At 40.5% G+C, this 19,983-nt stretch overlaps 2 protein-coding genes across 2 annotated transcripts; one reads left to right on the top strand and one right to left on the bottom strand.

Moving 5' to 3' along the window:
- Nucleotides 1-20: 20 nt before the first annotated feature.
- Nucleotides 21-9,751, top strand: letmd1 (LETM1 domain containing 1). The gene is made up of 9 exons (XM_018760176.2): nt 21-187; nt 911-1,065; nt 1,525-1,640; nt 2,257-2,339; nt 2,844-3,030; nt 3,474-3,575; nt 4,697-4,849; nt 6,786-6,882; nt 7,140-9,751. The coding sequence occupies exons 1-9, from the start codon at nt 69-71 to the stop codon at nt 7,211-7,213; spliced, it is 1,086 nt and encodes a 361-aa protein (XP_018615692.2). The 5' UTR covers nt 21-68; the 3' UTR covers nt 7,214-9,751.
- Nucleotides 9,752-10,657: 906 nt separating this feature from the next.
- On the bottom strand, nt 10,658-19,428 carry cd63 (CD63 molecule). Its single transcript, XM_018760700.2, has 8 exons — nt 19,331-19,428; nt 17,772-17,880; nt 12,209-12,397; nt 11,957-12,031; nt 11,728-11,823; nt 11,386-11,529; nt 11,221-11,304; nt 10,658-11,126 (listed from the first exon to the last, which is right to left on the bottom strand). The coding sequence occupies exons 2-8, from the start codon at nt 17,835-17,837 to the stop codon at nt 11,061-11,063; spliced, it is 720 nt and encodes a 239-aa protein (XP_018616216.1). The 5' UTR covers nt 17,838-17,880; nt 19,331-19,428; the 3' UTR covers nt 10,658-11,060.
- Between the last annotated feature and the right edge of the window lie 555 nt (nt 19,429-19,983).

Here is a 19,983-nt window from a genome sequence, read left to right as displayed (position 1 = left end):
TGGTCTGACCACGCCTCCAGCCCCGCCTCCCTCTGCACTTCCTGGGTCGGCAGGTTGCCTTCACCAAAATGTCGCTGTCCTGGACGTGGGTGTGCCGCGGTCCGGCTTTGGTGGTATTGTACGGAATTCAGTCTGTTGGGCTTAAGCGCGGCGCGTGCAGCCCCACGGTGCTCCGCATAAATGCGAGGTATCTGTCACGAGTCAAATCTCGCGATACGTGCTGCATGTGCGCTCGCTGGTTGGGCCGTCTTTCTCGAGAGGTCCGAAGATCCGATATTCACACAGATTGCTATAACAGTGTGTTTCATCTGTGTTTTAATATCTGGGAATTATTGTATTATTTTGAAAAGCTGGGCTGCTGGGGAGACCTGCGCCTCCCTCATGCTGCAGCACTGTGCATTGCCACAGAAACTGACATCTAACACATTGATTCTATTCGATATTTTAAGTTGTCACATGACATCCAGCCGTTAGTTTAGCTCATCATCATGATGGGGTAACTTAGTTTATGGCTAGCAGTATTTACAATTATCTGCTATTTGATGTAGAACTGTTGCAGATGTATTTGAAATGGGAATTTATAGTAAAGTTAGTTTCCTTTTTGTGGGCCAGTGCAGTGAAAGACAACACTGACAACCAACCCCGTGCTCTTTTTGGCCTGGGTCTTCATGCATCTTTTCTGTGTTACCTTAATTTACCTGATCAGGAGGCCTTGTTCCATGGTGTCTCTATGTAACCCCTGTTTAATCCCCATCCCCACTTCTCTGTCACTTTTTTTTTTTTTGGATCAGGACGGACATAAGACTACAGATGTGTGTGGTACCACAAAGCTGCCCATAACTTATACCCGCTCCATTCACCACTTGTGATTGCACTGACGTCCACTTCTCGGATGGTTTCCTTCTTGCAGCTTGACCCTTTGCAAACACTACTCCTCCTCCAAAGCCAGGCTTGGACTGGCAGGCCGAGTGCTGTCCCGCCTCCAGTGGGCCAATCAGAAGTATGAGAAGTTTCTTCAGCGACGTTTTCCCCGCTTCTACATTTTGTACCACACTTTTATGACAGGCAGGTGACCCATTTCTGAGTTCTGATACCTCTTTTCAAAGCGTAATGTTAAAACTGTACCAATATACTGTTTTTTGTCTCCCATCTATGAACCAGTTTAATAGCAGAGTTGAGCACCAATTCTCTGATGTGGTGGAGCGAGCTCCCTCTCTCCCTCAGAGCTGCTGAATCCCTTTCAACATTCAAGGCTTTCAAATCGCACGTGTTTCAGGCCCACTTCTTTCTCGATCTCCTAACTGCTCCATAAACCTGCACTGCACCGACTGTCACAATTACCTGTGTGTTCTCTTCCAGTGCTCTAGGAAGCTTCTAGGAGCAGCTCAGTGCTTGATTCACACTGGCCAGGCACTTTGTTCATACTGACTGATAGCTATGGACAGAATCCTGGTTGGTGGTTCCCAAGTGATGCACTGTTCCTCAACTGCAAAAACTGAAATCTCCGTTCCAACTCTTTTCCAGGGTTTCGGCTCCTCCTCAAAGATGCCAAGGAGGTGAGAGTGATAAAGACAAAAATGATCACTGGCAAAGTGCAGTTCCATGAACTCTCCTACCGTGAGATGGAGAAACTCAGACAGGTGACTTTGATGGTTCTCCACTAAACCCTTTCTCAGCAGTTTTTGCATTGATTCTGTACTTCACTCAGAGGTATTAATCCAAACATGCTGTTTTATGTACTCCAGAAGCGCTTGGTGAGTTATGGCAAAGATACACAAGTATGTGGATTTAAACCATTACCAATATTTCTTAAACAGTAGAGGTACAGCAAGCTTTGCGTAGCAGTCAGCAATATTAGAATGTAGTTTTAGGAACTTTAATACTAATGTTCAGCCATTATTGGTTAATTCATCTGAAGTAAAGATGCAGCTTTAAATAAACTAATTTAGGTATTTTTGCATATACAAGCTTTGCTTAAAAGTTATATGTGCCTTAATATACTATCCTTACATATTATATGTGTAGTTACTGAAATTAGCACATAATTTTGCCTCTTACTTTCTGTGCAAGTTATTTGTTCTTTTCTGAGTTGCAGATTGTAGTTATCATTTGTATATTATTTGTACAAATAATAATAGCTATACACATACTACAACTAGAATAACTACATTATTTGCACTGATTGTTGATGTACGTCTGTCATTGGTATTGTGTTCATCTTAAGTTTTAAATGTATCTTCATTCTCTCAACCACAGTTTCGACGAGACATGATAAAAGCCATTCCCTTGGTGCTGATCTCTATCCCCCCCTTTGCCAACTACCTGGTATTTGTCCTCATGTGAGTGATTTAATCACTATTTTGTATAGAGAAAAAGGGTTGAAGGAATATTATATCCACCATCCTAAATTATTGTTTCATATTGTTCCAAGTATTAGGAGACACCACGTTGGCTAGTGATTAGATTTGTTGTACTGAAGTCTCAATGTGCCTGGTTCGAATCCCTGTTCCTGGTGTTGTAACTAAATTTGTAAGCAGTGCAGTATACAAAAGCTAGCAGACAAAGGCACATGCTTAATAAATTAATAAATGATTTCTCTGATTGTTTTGGTTCTTACTCATACCCATAAAATTCCAGATGGACAGCATTTTATTTTGCTAAAAGGTTCATAGGCCTCCTTTATGTCCTGTCATGGCTGTGAAAATGAAAATGTCAGTGTGTTTAAATCTTCCTGTCCTCTGTTTTTCAGCCTTCTCCTTCTTCTCTCTGGACTTTCCCCTCTTTTGTCCCTTTATGTATCATGTCCACTGTGTCTTACCTCAAATCTGGTCCCTTACCCCCAGGTACCTCTTCCCCCGGCAGCTCCTGATTCGTCACTTCTGGACACCACAGCAGCAGGTGGAGTTTCAGGGGATTTATCATGCCTGTCGGGCCCAGAAGTATGCTTCTATTCTGAAAGGCCTGATGAAGGCAGTACCAGACATCAATGACCGGCAGCTACAGAGCAAGCTTCTGGATCTGTGTAATAAGGTACTTGACATAGGACAAGACTATACCATAATACAAAATGCTGATGCACATAAACATTGGTATTGAAATCATAACTCTCAATTTTACAGTCCATGTTCCTTCTCTCTGTTCCTTAATCTAGATTTATATCAAACAGCCAAATCAATAACAATGCAGTCTTTGTAAGGATTGGTTTTTTTTTATGTTCCACAACATCTCTGTGTTGTAATTTATGAAATATGTCAGTGATTTTACCTGGAATTTGTGTAATATGAAAGCACAGCTTCTGAGAGAATCCACAAAGCATAAAGCATGTTTGAGAAGGGTGTATCTTTGCAATTGCTTTTGTATGATCTGTGTCCTGTATGGAAGCAGAAAAATAGGTTCAGTTTGGAAGATGCTGGAGCTGCTTGTACTGGTGGGGTCTTTCTCTTCTGCCTCTGTTTGTCTCTAATCACTTACAGGTCCAAAGTGGCACACACCCCCATGTGCTGGAAATCCAGTCGGTGCGAAGCCTTTTCTCTGGACTGCCCCTGGGTTTGAAGAGGCTCAGTGTAGATCACATGGTGAGTTTGCTGGTTGGGGCTGCATGTCCACTTTTAATTTATTATTTGATGCCTGAACAATAACATTTTGAAGAGCATGTCTCTCTCTTCCCCACTGCATATGACCAAATCTGTCATTTTACTGAAGTTTGTAGCATAGCAGTTTGAGCTGCTCTCTGAGACATAGGTCATACGTTCAGGTCCCATCTCCAGCTGTAGTACCTCTGAGCAAGGTGCTTACCCTAAATTGCTCCAGTGAAATTAACCAGCTGTATAAATAGCTAAATATATACATACACACACACACACACACATTTTCAGAACCGCTTGCAGCTACTTGTGTGATGAACATTGGTGCAGATGGTGAAGGAAACAAACTAACTGTACTTAAGAATCACACAGCTGCAGTTGTCTCTTTCTCCTAATTTAATACTCAAATTGTATTTTCTATGAGATGTGCATCACTTTGGAGAAAAGAGTCTGCTAAATGAATAAATGTAAGTAGCTTAACATCGTTAGTCGTTTTGGAGAAGACATCAGATAAACGAATAAATGTAAATTAAAGGTGGTACGTTGGAATCTTGTGATATTAGTAGTAGCTCTTGCTTTATGTGATATTACTTATTTTATTAATTTATACAAGTCTACTCAAAATGACTCAAAACACACATTTATTCACTTTCTTGAAAGTGACTTACAATGTTAAGCTACCTTCAGTTATTTACTCATTTGTAGATCTGAGTAATTATAACTGGAGCAATTCAGGGTAAGTTCCTTGCTCAAGGGCACTACAGCAGGAGGTGGGATTCGATCCTTCAACGACTGAGTCCAAACGTAGAGGCAGCAATGTCTCCTTTTCTTAAAACACAAAACTCAGCTTTAAGGCATCAGGCATTGGGAGTGATATTTGATCAGGAAAAAATACACAAAAATGCTGAATGCAGTTATTCTCTTTAAGAAAGGATGAAAAAACTGAGATAATTCTCCTGGTTCTAGAAGAAAGCTACTTTGCAAGTGATTGACAAACTTGATTCGTGTCTGAATTTAAAGTACTGTTGCTTGGACAAAAAAAAGCTGTGCTAACACAGGAAACAAGTATGGTTTGCAAATTGTAGTCTCTGTTCTATCTTCCCTTTGTCCAGAGATTGCTGTGTTCCTTGTTCTTCCTGACCTCCCACCTTCCAGCCTTCTTTATCAGCCGCCGCCTGAACAGCCATGCCTTGGAGCTCTTGCAGTTGGACCGCAGCCTCAGCAGACTCGGTGTGAACCAGCTGAATGAGCCAGAGCTCCGGCAGGTCAGCAAATCCACTCAGCTGTATTGGATACCCTCGTGCTTTTCCCACATTTGTGAAGCATTCATTAAGACTTTGATTTTATGCATCTTATTTTCATATAATTATTGCATAAAGAAGATGATTTTATCCAAAGATACTCAAGCAGTTTAAACTAAATGGCTTGCTAATGGACAGTTCTCGAGTGGTAATTGGGAGCGTTGGGACAGACCTTCCTCTGTGGGCTGGTTTCACTTTCAGCGGACCGGACTAAAAGCTGCTGGTCCGCTCCACGCTGAGACTGAACATGTCAGGGAGATCTTTGTGAAGGATTTGCTTCTCTTTACTCTTGGACAGTTTGCAGGCTCTAGAGATGATATAAAAATATATGGCATACACAAGTCACAGCCTAAATTCATTAATTAATTAATCATTTAAGAATAATGGAACTGTACACTATTTGATTTTATTATTTTGAGGATATTTTTAATTTTCCATCTGGTAGATGGTCAGCAATGTAAAGAGAAAAGGAAAAAGGTGGTGCCAAAAAAGCCAGAATTAAAAAAAAAAAACACAGAGGAAGATGAGTAGTGATAATATTATTATTATTATTAATAAGTAAAGTACCCCAAAATAATAGACATAATTCGAGTTTAAAATGAGCAAAAGACAGGAGGAAACACACTAAAATATTAAGAACAACTTACACTCATTTTCTTAGTGGTGCCATTCAAGGCTATAGTAAGCCATGGAAAATAAATTTAGAAACGTTGTGCGCCTCTCGCCAACTGTGCAATGTGCCATTTTTGTTTTTTGGGGAATTTATTACATCAGCCACTTTTGAATTTAATGAAGTCTAATTTTATCTCTGTAATCGCATGGTGGTGGTATTCCCATTCCTCCCTAAGGCCACAGAGAGTTACCCCATTGATTTGAGGAAGACAGGGTTATAAAGCAGCAAACAAGGCAGAAATTAATACAACAGATGTGAAGAATGTACCTGGTACCTTGTTAATTGACAGCTGGAGAATTATAAATTACATTGTGGAGTATGACAGGACAACGCTAATTGTGCACGGTGTTATTTAAAAAGCAAATTGAAATAAGTAATACATGAAGGCCCTCATTATCAAAATAAAAAGCGGAACTCTAGTCAGTTATTGGAGGCGCGGTGGCGTGGTGGGTTTGGCTGGGTTCTGCTTCATGACGGATCTGGGGTTCAAGTCCTGCATGGGGTGCCCTGTGATGAACTGGCGTCCCGTCCTGGGTGTGTCCCCTCCCCCTCCAGCCTTATGCCCTGTGTTGCCGGGTTAGGCTCTGGTTTGCCGCGACCCCACTTGTACAAGCGGCTTCAGTCAATGTGTGTATGTGTGTAGACAGTTATTCTCAAATTAGTCAAATAGTTTTTTTTTTTTTTTTTTTTTTTTCCTCCTCGAGCTTTCATGTTACATTTGGATTAGTGTAGTTATACTGTTACTGATTTTCCGTTTGTATGTTGAGAAACAGATACTTTTGTTCTTGGACAATGGTGAGATGATCAGCAAGGTGACAGACCACTACATGTTTTAATGTAGGACAGTCGTTATTTGTTAAGATTGACAGCCTGAACTAAGACTCTGCAGGTATTTCCAACTTATTGTTTTCAGACATGAAAATGTTTTTTTACAGCATTGTGTAATTTGTCATACTGAAGAGCCTAATTGGTTTTTATATGGTGGCATTACAGTTACATTAGTTCTAACATTTTATTGTCCAGTGTCCAGTAGTACTAAGGGCTAATGTGAGGCATGTAAATCCCAGGCGGAAAGGGAGTCCCGCTCCAGCCCTGACTATCGGCCCTAGAGCAGGGTCCTACCTGGGACTTTTACTAGCAGTTATTTGATTATATGCGCATGTGCTTATCAAGTCTGATGTAACCCATTTGCATGTGCTCCACGTTCCGTTTGTATGTTTCTTCTAGGCATGTTATCTGCGGGGAGTCAACTCTGCCAAGCTCAGCACCAATGAGTGCCAACGCTGGCTCCACCAGTGGATTCAGCTTTCATCCAAGCTCAAAGGTACTTTCTCACTGGCTTTGCTAGCCTCTAGGCATTAATTAGTTACTGACCAACACTAAGTTTTTTTTCCCCAAGAACAAAGGCTATACAATAATCATAAAAACTCAAACTGTAAAACAAATTGAAATGAAATGTTTCGGTGCAGCTTTTCCTATTTTTAGTGCTGCTGTTCCCCTAGAAATGACGTTAAAGTGCGCTCGACCGTTGCATTTTGCTTCATCTTGCTCATTTTCTGTTTCTTCGTCTTTGTCAAACAGAGTCGGAAGCATCTTTGTTGTTACACAGCATGGTCCTGCTGTCTAGCAACTATCCTAAGCCTTTATGTCGTTGACTGAGGGAAAAGGAGGCTGCTTTTCCATTCTCACTTCAAGGTCTCCAATGCACTGAAATCATTGAAGGTTGGGGCACCGGTGACAGAGAATGTACTAGGAAGGGAGCAGACAGTGGCATTTATTTATTTATTTTTTACACAATATACATTTACATTCTTGATCTTAAAAATATTACACAGCTTTCATTTATTAATGTCTGCTACATGTCATTCCAGAGCTAAGGTTTTGGATTATTACAAATAGAGCATTTTGGCACTGAAAATGCTGTAGTGGACGTGTGGCTCCTTTGTGCTGTTGACTCTGAAGTCAGTCCTGTGGTCAGCAAAACATGCAGTTCTTTGCTCTCATCTTCCACAGGGGACAGATTAAGAACGTGATGTAAAATGTCTTTTTACAGTTATTCAGAGCAAAACGTCACTGACTTGTGTTACTGTCATAAAAAACATTCCTCTTAGTACCAAAAACAAAGGAGGAATGGTGCAGATTTCATTTGAAGGTAGATGTTCCTTTGTTTGCTGTTGAAACAACAGCTCTTTTGGCTTTTTGTTATATGCATTGTCCATTTTCAGTCAGACATATATTTCAAATGAATTAGTTTTTTTAAAACATTTAATAAAATACATTGGCTTTGAAAGAGTCCTGCCCTGGACAGCCTGCTCTTTATATATTTACCTAGACAGGGGTCTCATTCTCATCCTAATGATATTTAATAGTGAAGGAAGTTTTCAAATTGATTCAATAATAACTTTTAATAGTTCAAGCAAGGGAAAAAAAAAAAACATTGTGACTAATGTGGTTAGTTATTTAAATTTGGTTTGTACAAATGTTGCAGGGAAACCAAAGTCAGGTAATAATATAAAAAGAGACATTTAGCGTAAAGAATAATGTGTTAGAGGGAATAATATATACATAAATGAATTTCAAGTGTCTCAGGTTTAATGATTTGCTTTTTGTCTCTTATGTTCTCTCTTTCCATGTTTTGGAGTGGGGGTGTATTTGACATAGGCCATTCATTCCGCTTAACCTGAGAGCAATCTTGTGCATGTGTTGCTTCCTGTGTTTAAAAGCATTTTAATCAATACAGCCTGTTAGCTGTAAGGCTTTGCTGTTCCCTTTGGTTACTTGAATTACCTGTGTTGTTTTATTGAATGTGTGCATGAGGAGAAACCTTAAGGTTCACCTGCACAGATGGACTTACCCATAAACACACATTGCTATAAAATCATGGTTCTTTACATTCTACAGTGAAATTCCACTTCTGAAAATCTATCTAGTTCTTTAATACTTTTAAAGCGCTTCAAAAGTTGAACTAGATTAACATACTAGAAGTTGTCTGGGAACAGTTTAAGCAGTAATATATTTATCCGCATTTACCTCTCACTGTCTAAACAGAAATGCATGTGTAAATATTAAGTAAAATTGACCTTTATTTGTTATGGCTAAGATGAAATGGTACACGGAACTACTGTGCGCCTCTTTTTTTTTTTCCCACAGTTCAGCCACATAGATAAATTGTTATATTTTGGGGAGAGGGAAAGTAATGCAGTTTGCTCATGTCTGGATGATTCTCTTGTTCACTATTGTCATCAGCAGTCTGCGAAGGTTAGTATTGTTATATAAATTATTTATGAAAACAAAGTTACAATAAATGTGCCAACATTTTTGCAAAGGACTGTTGACTTGGTCTCTGTAGAATAGAGAAACTGTACAGTGAATAACTCAAAACATTTAAGGGGAAGAGATGTTCAAAGAGGAAGCCTCGAGGAATTACACACCCACAAGTTTTAACGCCTCTTTCCTAACTGCAGCCACTTCTGCATTCTTACTGAACGTGTGTGTATTTTCTGGAACTGTGAAGTAGGGCTTCATTGATCAAAGGGCCAAAACAAGACAAAATCGTGAGACATGCTGAGATGTGAAAATTCCTTAAAATTAGTGGTCTACAAGTAACTAGAACTGTGAAGTAATGTTGTGAACTGCATTTAGCTCTACCCTAAAATGTGGATTGTGGTACAAGGTCCATCACTTGACTCCTCTGTTACAGGTTTAAGTCTCACTTCACCACTATAGGACTGCTGAACAAGGTGCTTACCTGATTCGCTCCAGTAAAAACATACTCAGCTATTTAAATGGGAAAATTATTGTAAGTTGCTTAACAGGAAGCTACTTTGGAGAAAACAGCTCTGCAATCGGTCCACTGCATAAAGTTCAGTTATAAGTGCAATTTGCATAAAACACTGTACTGTGCCCATATAAAAGGCCAACAGCTTTTCTCTGGTATCCAAACTTAACTCATTCCTGAAATCCGGAATAACCTGGTGTCCAGATTCCAAAGAGGCTCTTCCAATTATTTCTTATGGGAAACATTTCAATCTGTTCCCAGACAAGGCTACTCAAAACAACCCAGAACACACCATTCTAAATGATCACTTCTATGTAATTCTATTAACACTGTGCAGATGTATTCCGTATGACATTTTATCCTTAGTTACTATTGGTGCACTTTCCTGTGACTTAAGTGCTGTGGTAAATAAGATAGTAAACAGTTGACTGCCAATTTTATAGGTTTTCACACACACAATCTGAAAGCGCTTGTCCCGAGCGGGGTAGCGGCAAGATGATCCTAACCCGGCAACACAGGGTGTAAGGCTGGAGGCGACACACCCAGGACGGGATGCTAGTCTGTCACCCCAAACTTGAACCCCAGGCTCACTAGAGAGCGGGCCCTGGCCAAACCCGCTGTGCCGTGCCACCCCACCCATAGGTTTTCAGCTGAACTGAAACAAGTTTTATAGCTTAATAGTGAAAGCAGACTTTGGGGGACAGTGCAAGTTAGAAAATAAGTATGAAAATGGGATTGGCGCAGCACTTTTGCACATTATAATAGTCACAACTTCCCCTCAATCCATTTCCCCCAGAAAATAAGGTTATGCAGGGAAACACAATAGAGCATTACATGCATGAACTGAGGCGTACTGACTGTACGAGTATAAAAGGCTGTGTAACCATTGAGAAGATTCATGGCTTGGGTCTCTCCACAGCAGCACATCCATGAACAGCACAATGTACCATAGCATGAAATACAAAACTATTGCCTTGGCTGGGAAATAGCTGCACATGCAATTAGGCAAACAGTGCTCTTCTTGTGGTATTCCAACATCCAACAAAGCCAGCAAGCCATAGAGATAAATGAGCTTATCAGTGTGCACACTGGAAGGGGTGTGTGCATGTGTTTGACCTTAAGTACTGAGACACCTGAAATGAGTAACTGGAAAAGACTAAATTTGGAAGGGGGAAACATTTCAAATATCAGTGTTATGGAGCAGTATTTATACTGGTAGCATGACATGTTACTCACAAAATGTACACAGTGCAAAGAACTTCAGAAGTCTAAATACACCTTGATACACACACAATAGCATATTTAAAAGATACACAGCTGATTGTGAGGGAATTTTTTAATAAAATAATGAAACTTGGAAAGTATTTTATAAGAAGCAATCCTGTTTTTATGAAACTAGAAACAAAGACAACAGCTTTTTAAATTCAATATACATTTTGAAAACAGCTTTAGAAGGACAATGTCAATTTATCAACATTAAGATTTTGTGCTGGTGCAAATAAAGTATTTTAAAATGTCACTGAAATAGCCCTCTTTTCTGTGCATCTACTTAATTTCTACATAACAGAACATTTCTACTTTCCACACTGCTTAACACTCAGACACAGTTAAGCAACAAAGGAAAAAAAAATTCCATCTAAAACTAAACAGGAGGGCCTAAAAATAAACAATTTCTTCACAAATGCCAGGCTTCTGGCTCAGGAAAGTGCGATATTATGAAGCGATCACATGACTTCGTAGCCACTACGGATACCTTTCATTAGCACACAGGCGAACACGATGCCCAGGATCTGTAACACAGAAAGGTAACAGACAGGTATGTCACTGCCAGCCTGATGGTTCATTACACCTTCATACGTGTGTCTGCTTAGATAGATGACACACCTGCACAACTGCAATCACCAGGGCACCCACAATCACCCATTTCACGTTCTTCTGGAGTAGATCCACCACGGCCTTCTCACACCCCTGAATAACAAGCAAAAGAAAAGTCAAACCTGCTAGCTTTACCAAGCTCATTGTGATGCTTCAACACTCCAGTGCACTCACCTCCTGGTACACTTTGGCACTGTCGTGCATGCTCCCTTTCCCACAGTCCGTGGACACGTTTTTGCAGCAGGAGTCAGGCACAGATTTTTGATCTGTACCAAAGTCCCTCCAGTCGCTGGTGGAGTTGATACCACAACATTTCAGCTGCAGGTGACATAAAAGGACCATCAGAATTTAAGACTGACACACTAAAGCCTAACAAACCAAAGGCAGTGAAGTACAATACCATGCTGTAAACAGGAAGCATTCAGGATGTACTTATCACTGGCTATATAACACTTTATAAGGGGAAGGCAAACAGTAACACACTTGGTAAACTATCATATCAGGCTATGTACTCACTTCTTTTTGCATATCGTCCATTGCTTCCCTGATTTTTTCACTTTGGTTGTACTGGTTGACCATGTCTTTGAGTCCTTCATCAACAAACCCACCCAGCTACACAGGGATGAGAGCCAAACAGTTAAATGCCAGCTGAAAAATAAGGCCCGCACACTGTTTCCAAGAGGTTCATGTGTCAGTGTGGAAGCCATTACTGAGATATAAATATTGGTGCAGAGACTATACTCACTTTGCCCTTGAACACATATCCAGCAATGATAATTCCAACCTCGATGATGATGATGAGTGAAAGGAGGATGGCAAACTTGACAGGAGGAGGTGGGAAGGAGGGAGGAAAAAAAAAATTAGTGAAGTGGAAGCTTTTAAAACATCAAAAGTCCAAAGTAAATCCTTAAACTACATTTAGGAAGATACTACCGGTGAAGACAAATTTTCACTTATTGGTAAAGTTCGTGATGTGCCTACGGCTGTAAATGATTACCATGGTGACCATGCAGTAATTCTCCTTCGCAGCTCCGCAGCAGCCGAAGAACGAGATAAAGAAAATGATGACCCCCACCACGATGAGGACAATGGGTGTGGCCGAACCAGATACGTTAGTCATCACAATTGTCTTGTGCATTTCCAGCTGAACCAGAATACCCACCACGATCACCGCCAGGCCACAGAGCTAGGAGAGCAAAAGAGGGAAGGAAGAATCGTCAACATGCTAAAAATGCACATATTTTCAAGTCTGTCTTAACTGACTGTTCACTTACAATAGCGTGCCCATCAGTAAAGTTAAATAGAACTGTGCAGAATACGACAAGCCGAGCTCTGTTACATAGGCACCATAACAGTACTGTGGGTAATTACGTGCAAAACAGAAGCAACTACATCAGAAACACTGCTGCCTACAACTGAACAGCGTAAGTACATATCCTGTTGTATAAATGGACATCCGCATAAAACACACACACATGCTTTGTAATGTTTCTACTGTGTGAAGGAATAACAACGGTAGTGCAGAGTAAAGATACACGCTTCTCCCACTCTGGAATGAGGAAGAAATAATCTATTACCTTTGCCCGACAATTAAGTTATAGACGTGTACGGCCTTTTTAAATGTCAGTTTAACTTGAGTTGAACCTTATTTTCAATTTTCAGTCATTCGTTTTGCAAATCTAATTTACCATTCCAAACAAAAGGACTTAAAAAAAAAAAAAAAATACGCAAAACATCCACTTTTTGAAGAGACTGAAATTTCTAAAATGCGGTTTGACAAGTTTTAATCTTAATGTAAACATTCCCGATAGAAACTTCACCTGACGCCCGATTGCATGCACTGTATGCAACATGTCTAATAGTTTTCTTTGACTGATAAGCTCCAATTATTGTTGCACACAGTGACACCATCCACTGGGTTATCAGTTGTTTCCTGACAGATTTGTGTATTTAACCTGTTTCATAAACAATTTAGTAAGTGCCAGGGCTCAAAAACTCAAAAAAAAACAAAAAAGTCTGAAAGGGAGCAACACAATACACACAGTGGAGGGCATTAAGAATCCCCAGTTCACCTGAAATGCTTGTCTTGGGGTGGGGGATTTTTATGAATATTATATGAATATTTCATAATATGTTGGCTTTTTTTTTTTTACATTTTTATAAACATATATAGTTTTATTAATTTCGTGTAAGCTCAAGTCTATTGTAGTAAATCTCCTAAAATTTATGTGGTGACAGTCAGACATGGTTTTCATCTTTAAGTGCCGTGTTCAGGTAGTGGAGCGATTTCTAAAAAAATTTTTTAAAAAACCAAACCTGAATCACAAAGTCGGAGCACATAGAGAAATCTATGCTTTTTGTAATTGCATGGTACGCAACAGCCACTAACAGTATTATAGAGTAATCAATGAAAAGAAACAGCCTTGACATATGTTACGATATCTAACGTAAACAGTTTGAAGTAACTGCAATTCAATGGGATTTGGCAACATTTTAACATTTAAAATAAATAATAATAATAATAATAAAAAAAAAAGAAAAAAAAACTTTTGGGGTTCAGAAATGTGTAACAATTTTTACCATTAAGACTAATTGTAATTATGTATTCAAGTTCTGAGAATTCACAACACCTTCATTCCAGTGTCTGCTTGACCTTACTTTTTCTAAGATGAGGAAAGACAACTGCATAGTCAAAATATCTATAAGGTTATACAAATGCACCAAATATAAAAACTGTGTACATACTACCAAATTAACTGTGGTCTTACAAAGGAGAGCTATGATTTGTGAACCTGCCAATTTCCCATTAAAGATTAATGAAGTATTGTTGTATCTAAGATACACATGTCAACTGATAAGACATACTACAATTACTCCTCAGTGGATCTAATAAAACTAACAACAGATTGGGTCCTCCATTTGGGGGGGAAGCAAAAATCTGTGTAATATTTAGTTTTGCATTTACTTCAAACTACAGGTGGCCCCCCAAGTAACTTCCTGTACATACAGTCACCTGGACTTGGGACAGCTGTCCCATTAACCTTACATTATTTTTGAGTCTTGGGTCATATCCAGTTTTTACATTTAGCTGATGCTTTTCTCCAAAGTGACTTACAATGTTAAGGTCTCAATTATTACATGCTTACAATCATTTACCCATTTATACAGCTGGGTAATTTTACTGGAGCAATTTAGGGTAGGTACCTTGCTCAAGGGTACTACAGCCAGAGGGGGGGATCGAACCTGTGGGTCCAAAGGCAGTAGCGCTAACCACTACTCTACCAGCTGTCCCCAAAACTTTTCATTCGCAGTTCTTTCTTAATCCGAATCCGAACCTTGCTCAGTCCGTGTGGAATTTGGACGTTCTCTCTAGATTTTATCTGCATATACTTCAAATTTGCAAAATGTAATGTATTTTTAATTTTGGGTTGGGGGAGAAGCCTTTAAAGCAGATGTTTTTTGAAGAAGGCATTTGGTTAAAACTTCATGACTGGATGCACTCCTCCCCAGACCAGTAAAGGACCACTACACTCACTCCAAGCTGAGCTGAACTTGAGACGAAGCTGAAAACAAGTCTGCCAAACATGTGGTTTCTGTAGTATGACATCCAGCAAAGTGAGGGACAGGGAGGGCATTTAGAATGCCAGAAAGCAAGTTCATTAAAACAGCTTTCCTTGTTATGAGGTGACAACTAGTGAAAACAGTGACCATTTATTGTAGTAAACAAGCTGGAAACCACAGCTGCCCCCATGTCAACTGCATACACAAGATTTCTAAGGGTCTCCGAACAACACGAATGAGTCCTTAAATCATTCCGTGTGGGACAGCTGGCTCTACAATCTTCACTGCTGAAGTTGTTTTTGTGTACCAAGTACAACAAAAAAGGAGGAAGTGTTGAACGCAGTCTGGTCCAACTAGCCAGACAACACTGATTAATGACGCGTATGAGTGGAAAAAGTCCCAACAATGCTCACAACTCTGTACAGACAGCGCTACACCAATAGCAAGAAAATGTATTTCTTGTAAATTTTAGCTGAAATTCTTGGCCAGTCTTTTTTTTTTTGCCATTTTAGTACAGTACTAAAACATATGCACACTGACCCACTTTCATATATATGACCTCACTCCTACTCACTCCTCCTCTCCCGTCTTCATTTGAGGTTACACCAGTGTAAATATTTGAGGGTGGGGATATTTATAATAGCAAGCTCCTTCTAGGGTGACAAACAGACCCATGTTATCTGAGATAGAACTTCAGGCACAGCCAGGGGACTTCAGTATTTTCACAAGTTCCTCAGTTAACTAATTTTACACAATTTTGAACCAATTAAGGGGTAGGAGACAGTACAATGGAGATCAGAACTGTTGCCCAACAATGAAAAACCCAAGTTCAACTCCAACCTTCTGTTGCAGTACACAGCGCAAAATACTTACCCCAAACCCTCTAGTAATAAACTACTCTGCTGTATAAACAGGTGAACCACTTCAAACTTAGTTACTGACAAGTCATAGTACAAGTTACATTGGACCAAAGTGTCCTCTGAAAGAGTAGATAAATTAAAATTTACACAGCAGGATATTTCACTGTACAAATTCATTGATTTAAACCAGCACCTTCGTACTACAAAATCGTTCTTATCCACTGCTGCTGCCCCAGTTCTTCTCCCATGAAGTGGTGGACCTTTTTACATCATAAAAAATGTAGGAGTGAGTCAGTCCAAGCATTCAGACTGGTTAAATGTGCAAAGAAATCAAGAGGCAGAAGAGGGTTACAGCAGACAAATCCGAATGTACCCAAACGAATTTACTGTACGAGTTTACTGTATCACTAAACAATTCCAAAAAAGCCAATCCCCTTCCATAAGACCATCACATGACATTATTTCACCACCTCAAACACCAGTCACAAGATCCAGATTTCATCATTTCTCCAGCCCTCTATTCTCCTCCCACTCAAGGAAGTTTAACCTAAAGAGGTTTAAGTTTGGGGCTTCAAACAAGGATCAGCCTCCCTCCCACAGCTATGAAGCACCAACAAAGATCGGCTGGCTGCCATTATTTTACAGTGATTCATGCTGCTTTAATAAAGCAGGTACCAAGTACTTTGTACAAACTGGGAAGTGATGAGTGGTGACGTCACTGTACTCCCCATTCTGAAGGGTGCAAGCCAAGTGCATTTATCTGAGTGAAGCAGGAAGAGAAGGAAACATCTGCGACTGCAATCCTTATTAGGAGACTCTGTACTAATCGATGCAATCTAAAGTGTCAAAACTTTCAGCCGTTGACTGCAGCAAGAAGCACATTACCTGGAGTTATGTTCCCCTCTCAGAAAGCACAGCACATTAGCCAGGGCTACACAGCTACACGTCAGCAAGCTAGTTCCTGGTATAAAACTCGGATATTAAAGTGAAACAACCTGGGCCTCATCAGAGAACAATCAAACAAACTTAAAAATTCCAATTAATTTTTTCAAAAGCCATTTTAAGGTGGAGGATAAAGGTAAAACTCAGGGTGTTTTTAGGACAAACAGGAAGAAGAGTAGTACTTGTCGCACATATTTTCAGGAAGTAAAGGGTAATTAAACCATAGCGGGCAGACGGGAAAGGGGGCAATGAGCATGTGAGGCCAGTCACCTGACCAGGGTCTCGGAAACCATCTAGGGTTTAACCTCTTACAGTTGGCAGATGCAGCTTGAGAGGCGGAGAAAGGTTAAAGCAAGCACCACCGCGCTGCTACGCTACCTGGTTTCCCCCTTTATGACAACAGAGGAAATTACCATTTCGTGGGAAAGCCAAAGGTTCACTCGGAAGTGAACTGGAAGGTTTGGTTCAATCCAGTGATGGAAAATGGCTGTCATTAAACAGCCACATTCACTTCATCTGGACTCATTACCAGTTGTACCAAAGTACTGAGAGTTTATTTGGCGCCACATTTCTAACTGAATATCAGAGTTTGATTTTCTGCTCCAGAGAACTGATTCCAACATATTATACTTAAACGGTACAGGCTAGAGAATCGGTTCACAATACTCGACTACACATTGAAGACTTTACGTTCTGTATCTTGAACAAAGAGATGTCAAAGTGTAACCACTTATTTTACAAATTAAAAAAAAAAGTAGAGGTGGCAGATGAGCACCAGGTAGAAGCAGGTACTAAAGCTGTATAAAGTTTCAAATTCACTGTGATTTTTGTGGATTTCCTCCAGGCGCTCTGGTTTCCTTGCACAGTGCAAAGACATGTGATCCATAAAAAAACTACAGGGTAACTTCCCCTTCCGGTTTTCACTCAGCAAACCCTAGCAAAACATTCTTACCCATATAATACATGACTGAAATGAACCTGGGTGAGTTATGCAGGAAATTCACTGCCCCATGACAATCTAATCAGTCAGGCTGCAGCAGTTGCACAATGAGGCTGCACTTCACACACAAGTCTGAATAATCCAAAACGACTGCCATCACTGTCAGGATATGGGGGTCAGAGTGGATTTGAATTTTTTTTTTTTTTTTTTTAATGTTCAGTCAGCAATTTTTCCGCTCGCAGAAATCAAATACTCACCCAGAAGATGAAGTTAAAAAAGAAAACCAGGAACTTCACACACTTCATCCCCCCTTCCACAGCCATGGTGTTTGCTGATTCAAGTTCCTGGATGACTGAAAAATACTCACTTACACACACACACACACACACACACACACACACACAAATTAATGACAGGGGTTTCCAAATAATGAGGAAATGATTAACACAGAATTTACTAAAAAATATAGCAGGAAAGTGGAAAAACAAAAGAATAGCCACTGTACAGTCTCAAGAGGGAATTATCAAATAAAATTCTAATATGAAACAAAACCTGCAAATGATTTGATTGCATTACTTTATGAAACACTCTTAATCCAGTTAGGCGTGCAACAACATGGCCTGTTTTTTTTTTTGCGCTACTTAACTTTGAAGGGCACGTCTCGCTGGTTGCGACCTTATCTCCGTTTCAGAAACGCAGGCCAGGTCAGGTGTACGGGAGGATGTTTATTCCACGTGAACGCGAGAAAATAAGAAATGCGGAGATCTCACCTCCAGATGCAATACCCTTGGCGCAACGTACTTACCGTAAAACTGCTCCAGTAACTGATCAATGATTTTACCACTGCTAATTTGTTCTGAACAAAAAGTGTCAACTAATTTAAATATTTGCGGTGGTCCCCGAGTTAAAATGGTCTGCTTCAAAAGACCTGTCTGTCAGAATCTGAGAAATATATTACCCAACAAGGTTTGTGGACCAAAAACGTCTTTCCTTTAACTTTACAGAGATTTATCCCCATTTTAGTAGGGTTATTTAAGCTGCATCGGTTCAAGTAACTTCCCTGATCAATGTACTAAAGCGGGGGGGGGGATTTTTTTTTAATGGGCGAACCGGTGGACCACGATGACCGGGCGCGGCGCACGAACCAACACCACACCGCGCGTTACATGTGTGTCACGTGACTGTCGGTGGGCTGGGCCGGGCCCTAATTTCATTAAAAAAAAAAAAAAAAACACGTCGGATTTGAAAGGGAAACTACGACGACGATGGTGTTTTCCGTCGATACACATGATGATGACTGAGTTCATGACATACGGCACGCGGCTGCCCGTTTTTACTTCAGCAGTTCAAATGTAACTCATGTCAACAAATATGTCGCAAAATGATTTATTCGACGTCTACTTCAAAAATGCGCCTCGATTCTTGTGAAATGGTAGATCTGAAACAAAGATGTCGAGTGAGAGAAATAATATGGTGAACTGCAGTGCTTCCGACCTAGCTAGGTCCTCCCTGCCCATCACCACGCGAATCACGAGCGGGTAGACTGGCACTCACACGACCCACACAACTTCTCTTTTTCATTAACCCTCCAGACAAACACCACCGGCCAACTACAGCACACGTCGTTTTAGTAAATTACTTTCGTTTGTTTGTCCCCATTACGACTCGACTGGTGTAGTAAACTAACTAGTAGTAGTAGATTCTAGAACTTTTGATACTCTACTGTTCTAGTCAGAAAACACAAAGAATGTCAACGTTTATCCACCTAAACCGCTTCCAGTATCAGAGAGCAATCGGACCGCGTCTTTTTCCATACCTGTAACGAAGTAGCGGAGAGTCTCACAGCTACTACCTCTCGCTTCGAAGTGCGCACAAAATTGTGAAAGTGGAATAGGGTGTGTATTGTGCGTCTGACGTAATCGCGTCGTTTTAGCGCGACGTCATCACCACTACCTCAGTCTTTAGCGAGGGTCTAGAGGCTCCGGATACGGTGGCGCTGCCATTGGGACTACTGCTTCGTATCGTATACTGCTTGGGTGCAGGTTCGAATCCGACTCCTTTGGTATGGAGTTTACACACACCCTCTAAGTAGCTTTTCTCCCAAAAGTATACAGTTTAGGTAGACTGGTGATGCTGAACGGGCTGTATGGTAGGAATGGGTAGTTGTGGTTATCCTGCAATGGACTGGTCCCTTAGCAAGGGCTTCCTCCCCCTGGTGACTCCAGGATAGGCTCCGGACCATGGACCAGTGTGAGGGGAAAACACCCAGGATTGCCCCCAATTTTGCTCGTTTCCTCAGAGTTTGCCTTTGAGTGTCTGGTATTTTGGGGCGTTTCTAGTTCTTGTAGCGCCAGCAACAATAGCGTCCCGTTGTCATGGAGACCGAGGCTTGCCTAAGAGTCGAAAGTTGCAGGAAGATTGAGAAACGTTGCACAAGCTTGTGGGATGAATCGGTCATCAGTCGGGGTC

This window comes from Scleropages formosus, chromosome 19 (genome assembly GCF_900964775.1).
Source record: "Scleropages formosus chromosome 19, fSclFor1.1, whole genome shotgun sequence".
Classification (NCBI taxonomy): domain Eukaryota; kingdom Metazoa; phylum Chordata; class Actinopteri; order Osteoglossiformes; family Osteoglossidae; genus Scleropages; species Scleropages formosus.
This window is presented reverse-complemented; position numbering and strand designations above follow the sequence as displayed.

Excerpts from the sequence above, each read along its gene's own strand:
- cd63 (XM_018760700.2), bottom strand. The coding sequence starts at position 17,837 with ATGGCTGTGGAAGGGGGGATGAAGTGTGTGAAGTTCCTGGTTTTCTTT. Across the intron at positions 12,032-12,208 it reads ATTACTGCATGGTCACCATG|TTTGCCATCCTCCTTTCACT; the intron begins GTAATCATTTAC and ends CCTCCTGTCAAG. Across the intron at positions 11,824-11,956 it reads GATATGTGTTCAAGGGCAAA|CTGGGTGGGTTTGTTGATGA; the intron begins GTGAGTATAGTC and ends ATCCCTGTGTAG.
- letmd1 (XM_018760176.2), top strand. The coding sequence starts at position 69 with ATGTCGCTGTCCTGGACGTGGGTGTGCCGCGGTCCGGCTTTGGTGGTA. Across the intron at positions 1,066-1,524 it reads GTACCACACTTTTATGACAG|GGTTTCGGCTCCTCCTCAAA; the intron begins GCAGGTGACCCA and ends ACTCTTTTCCAG. Across the intron at positions 6,883-7,139 it reads GCTTTCATCCAAGCTCAAAG|AGTCGGAAGCATCTTTGTTG; the intron begins GTACTTTCTCAC and ends TTTGTCAAACAG.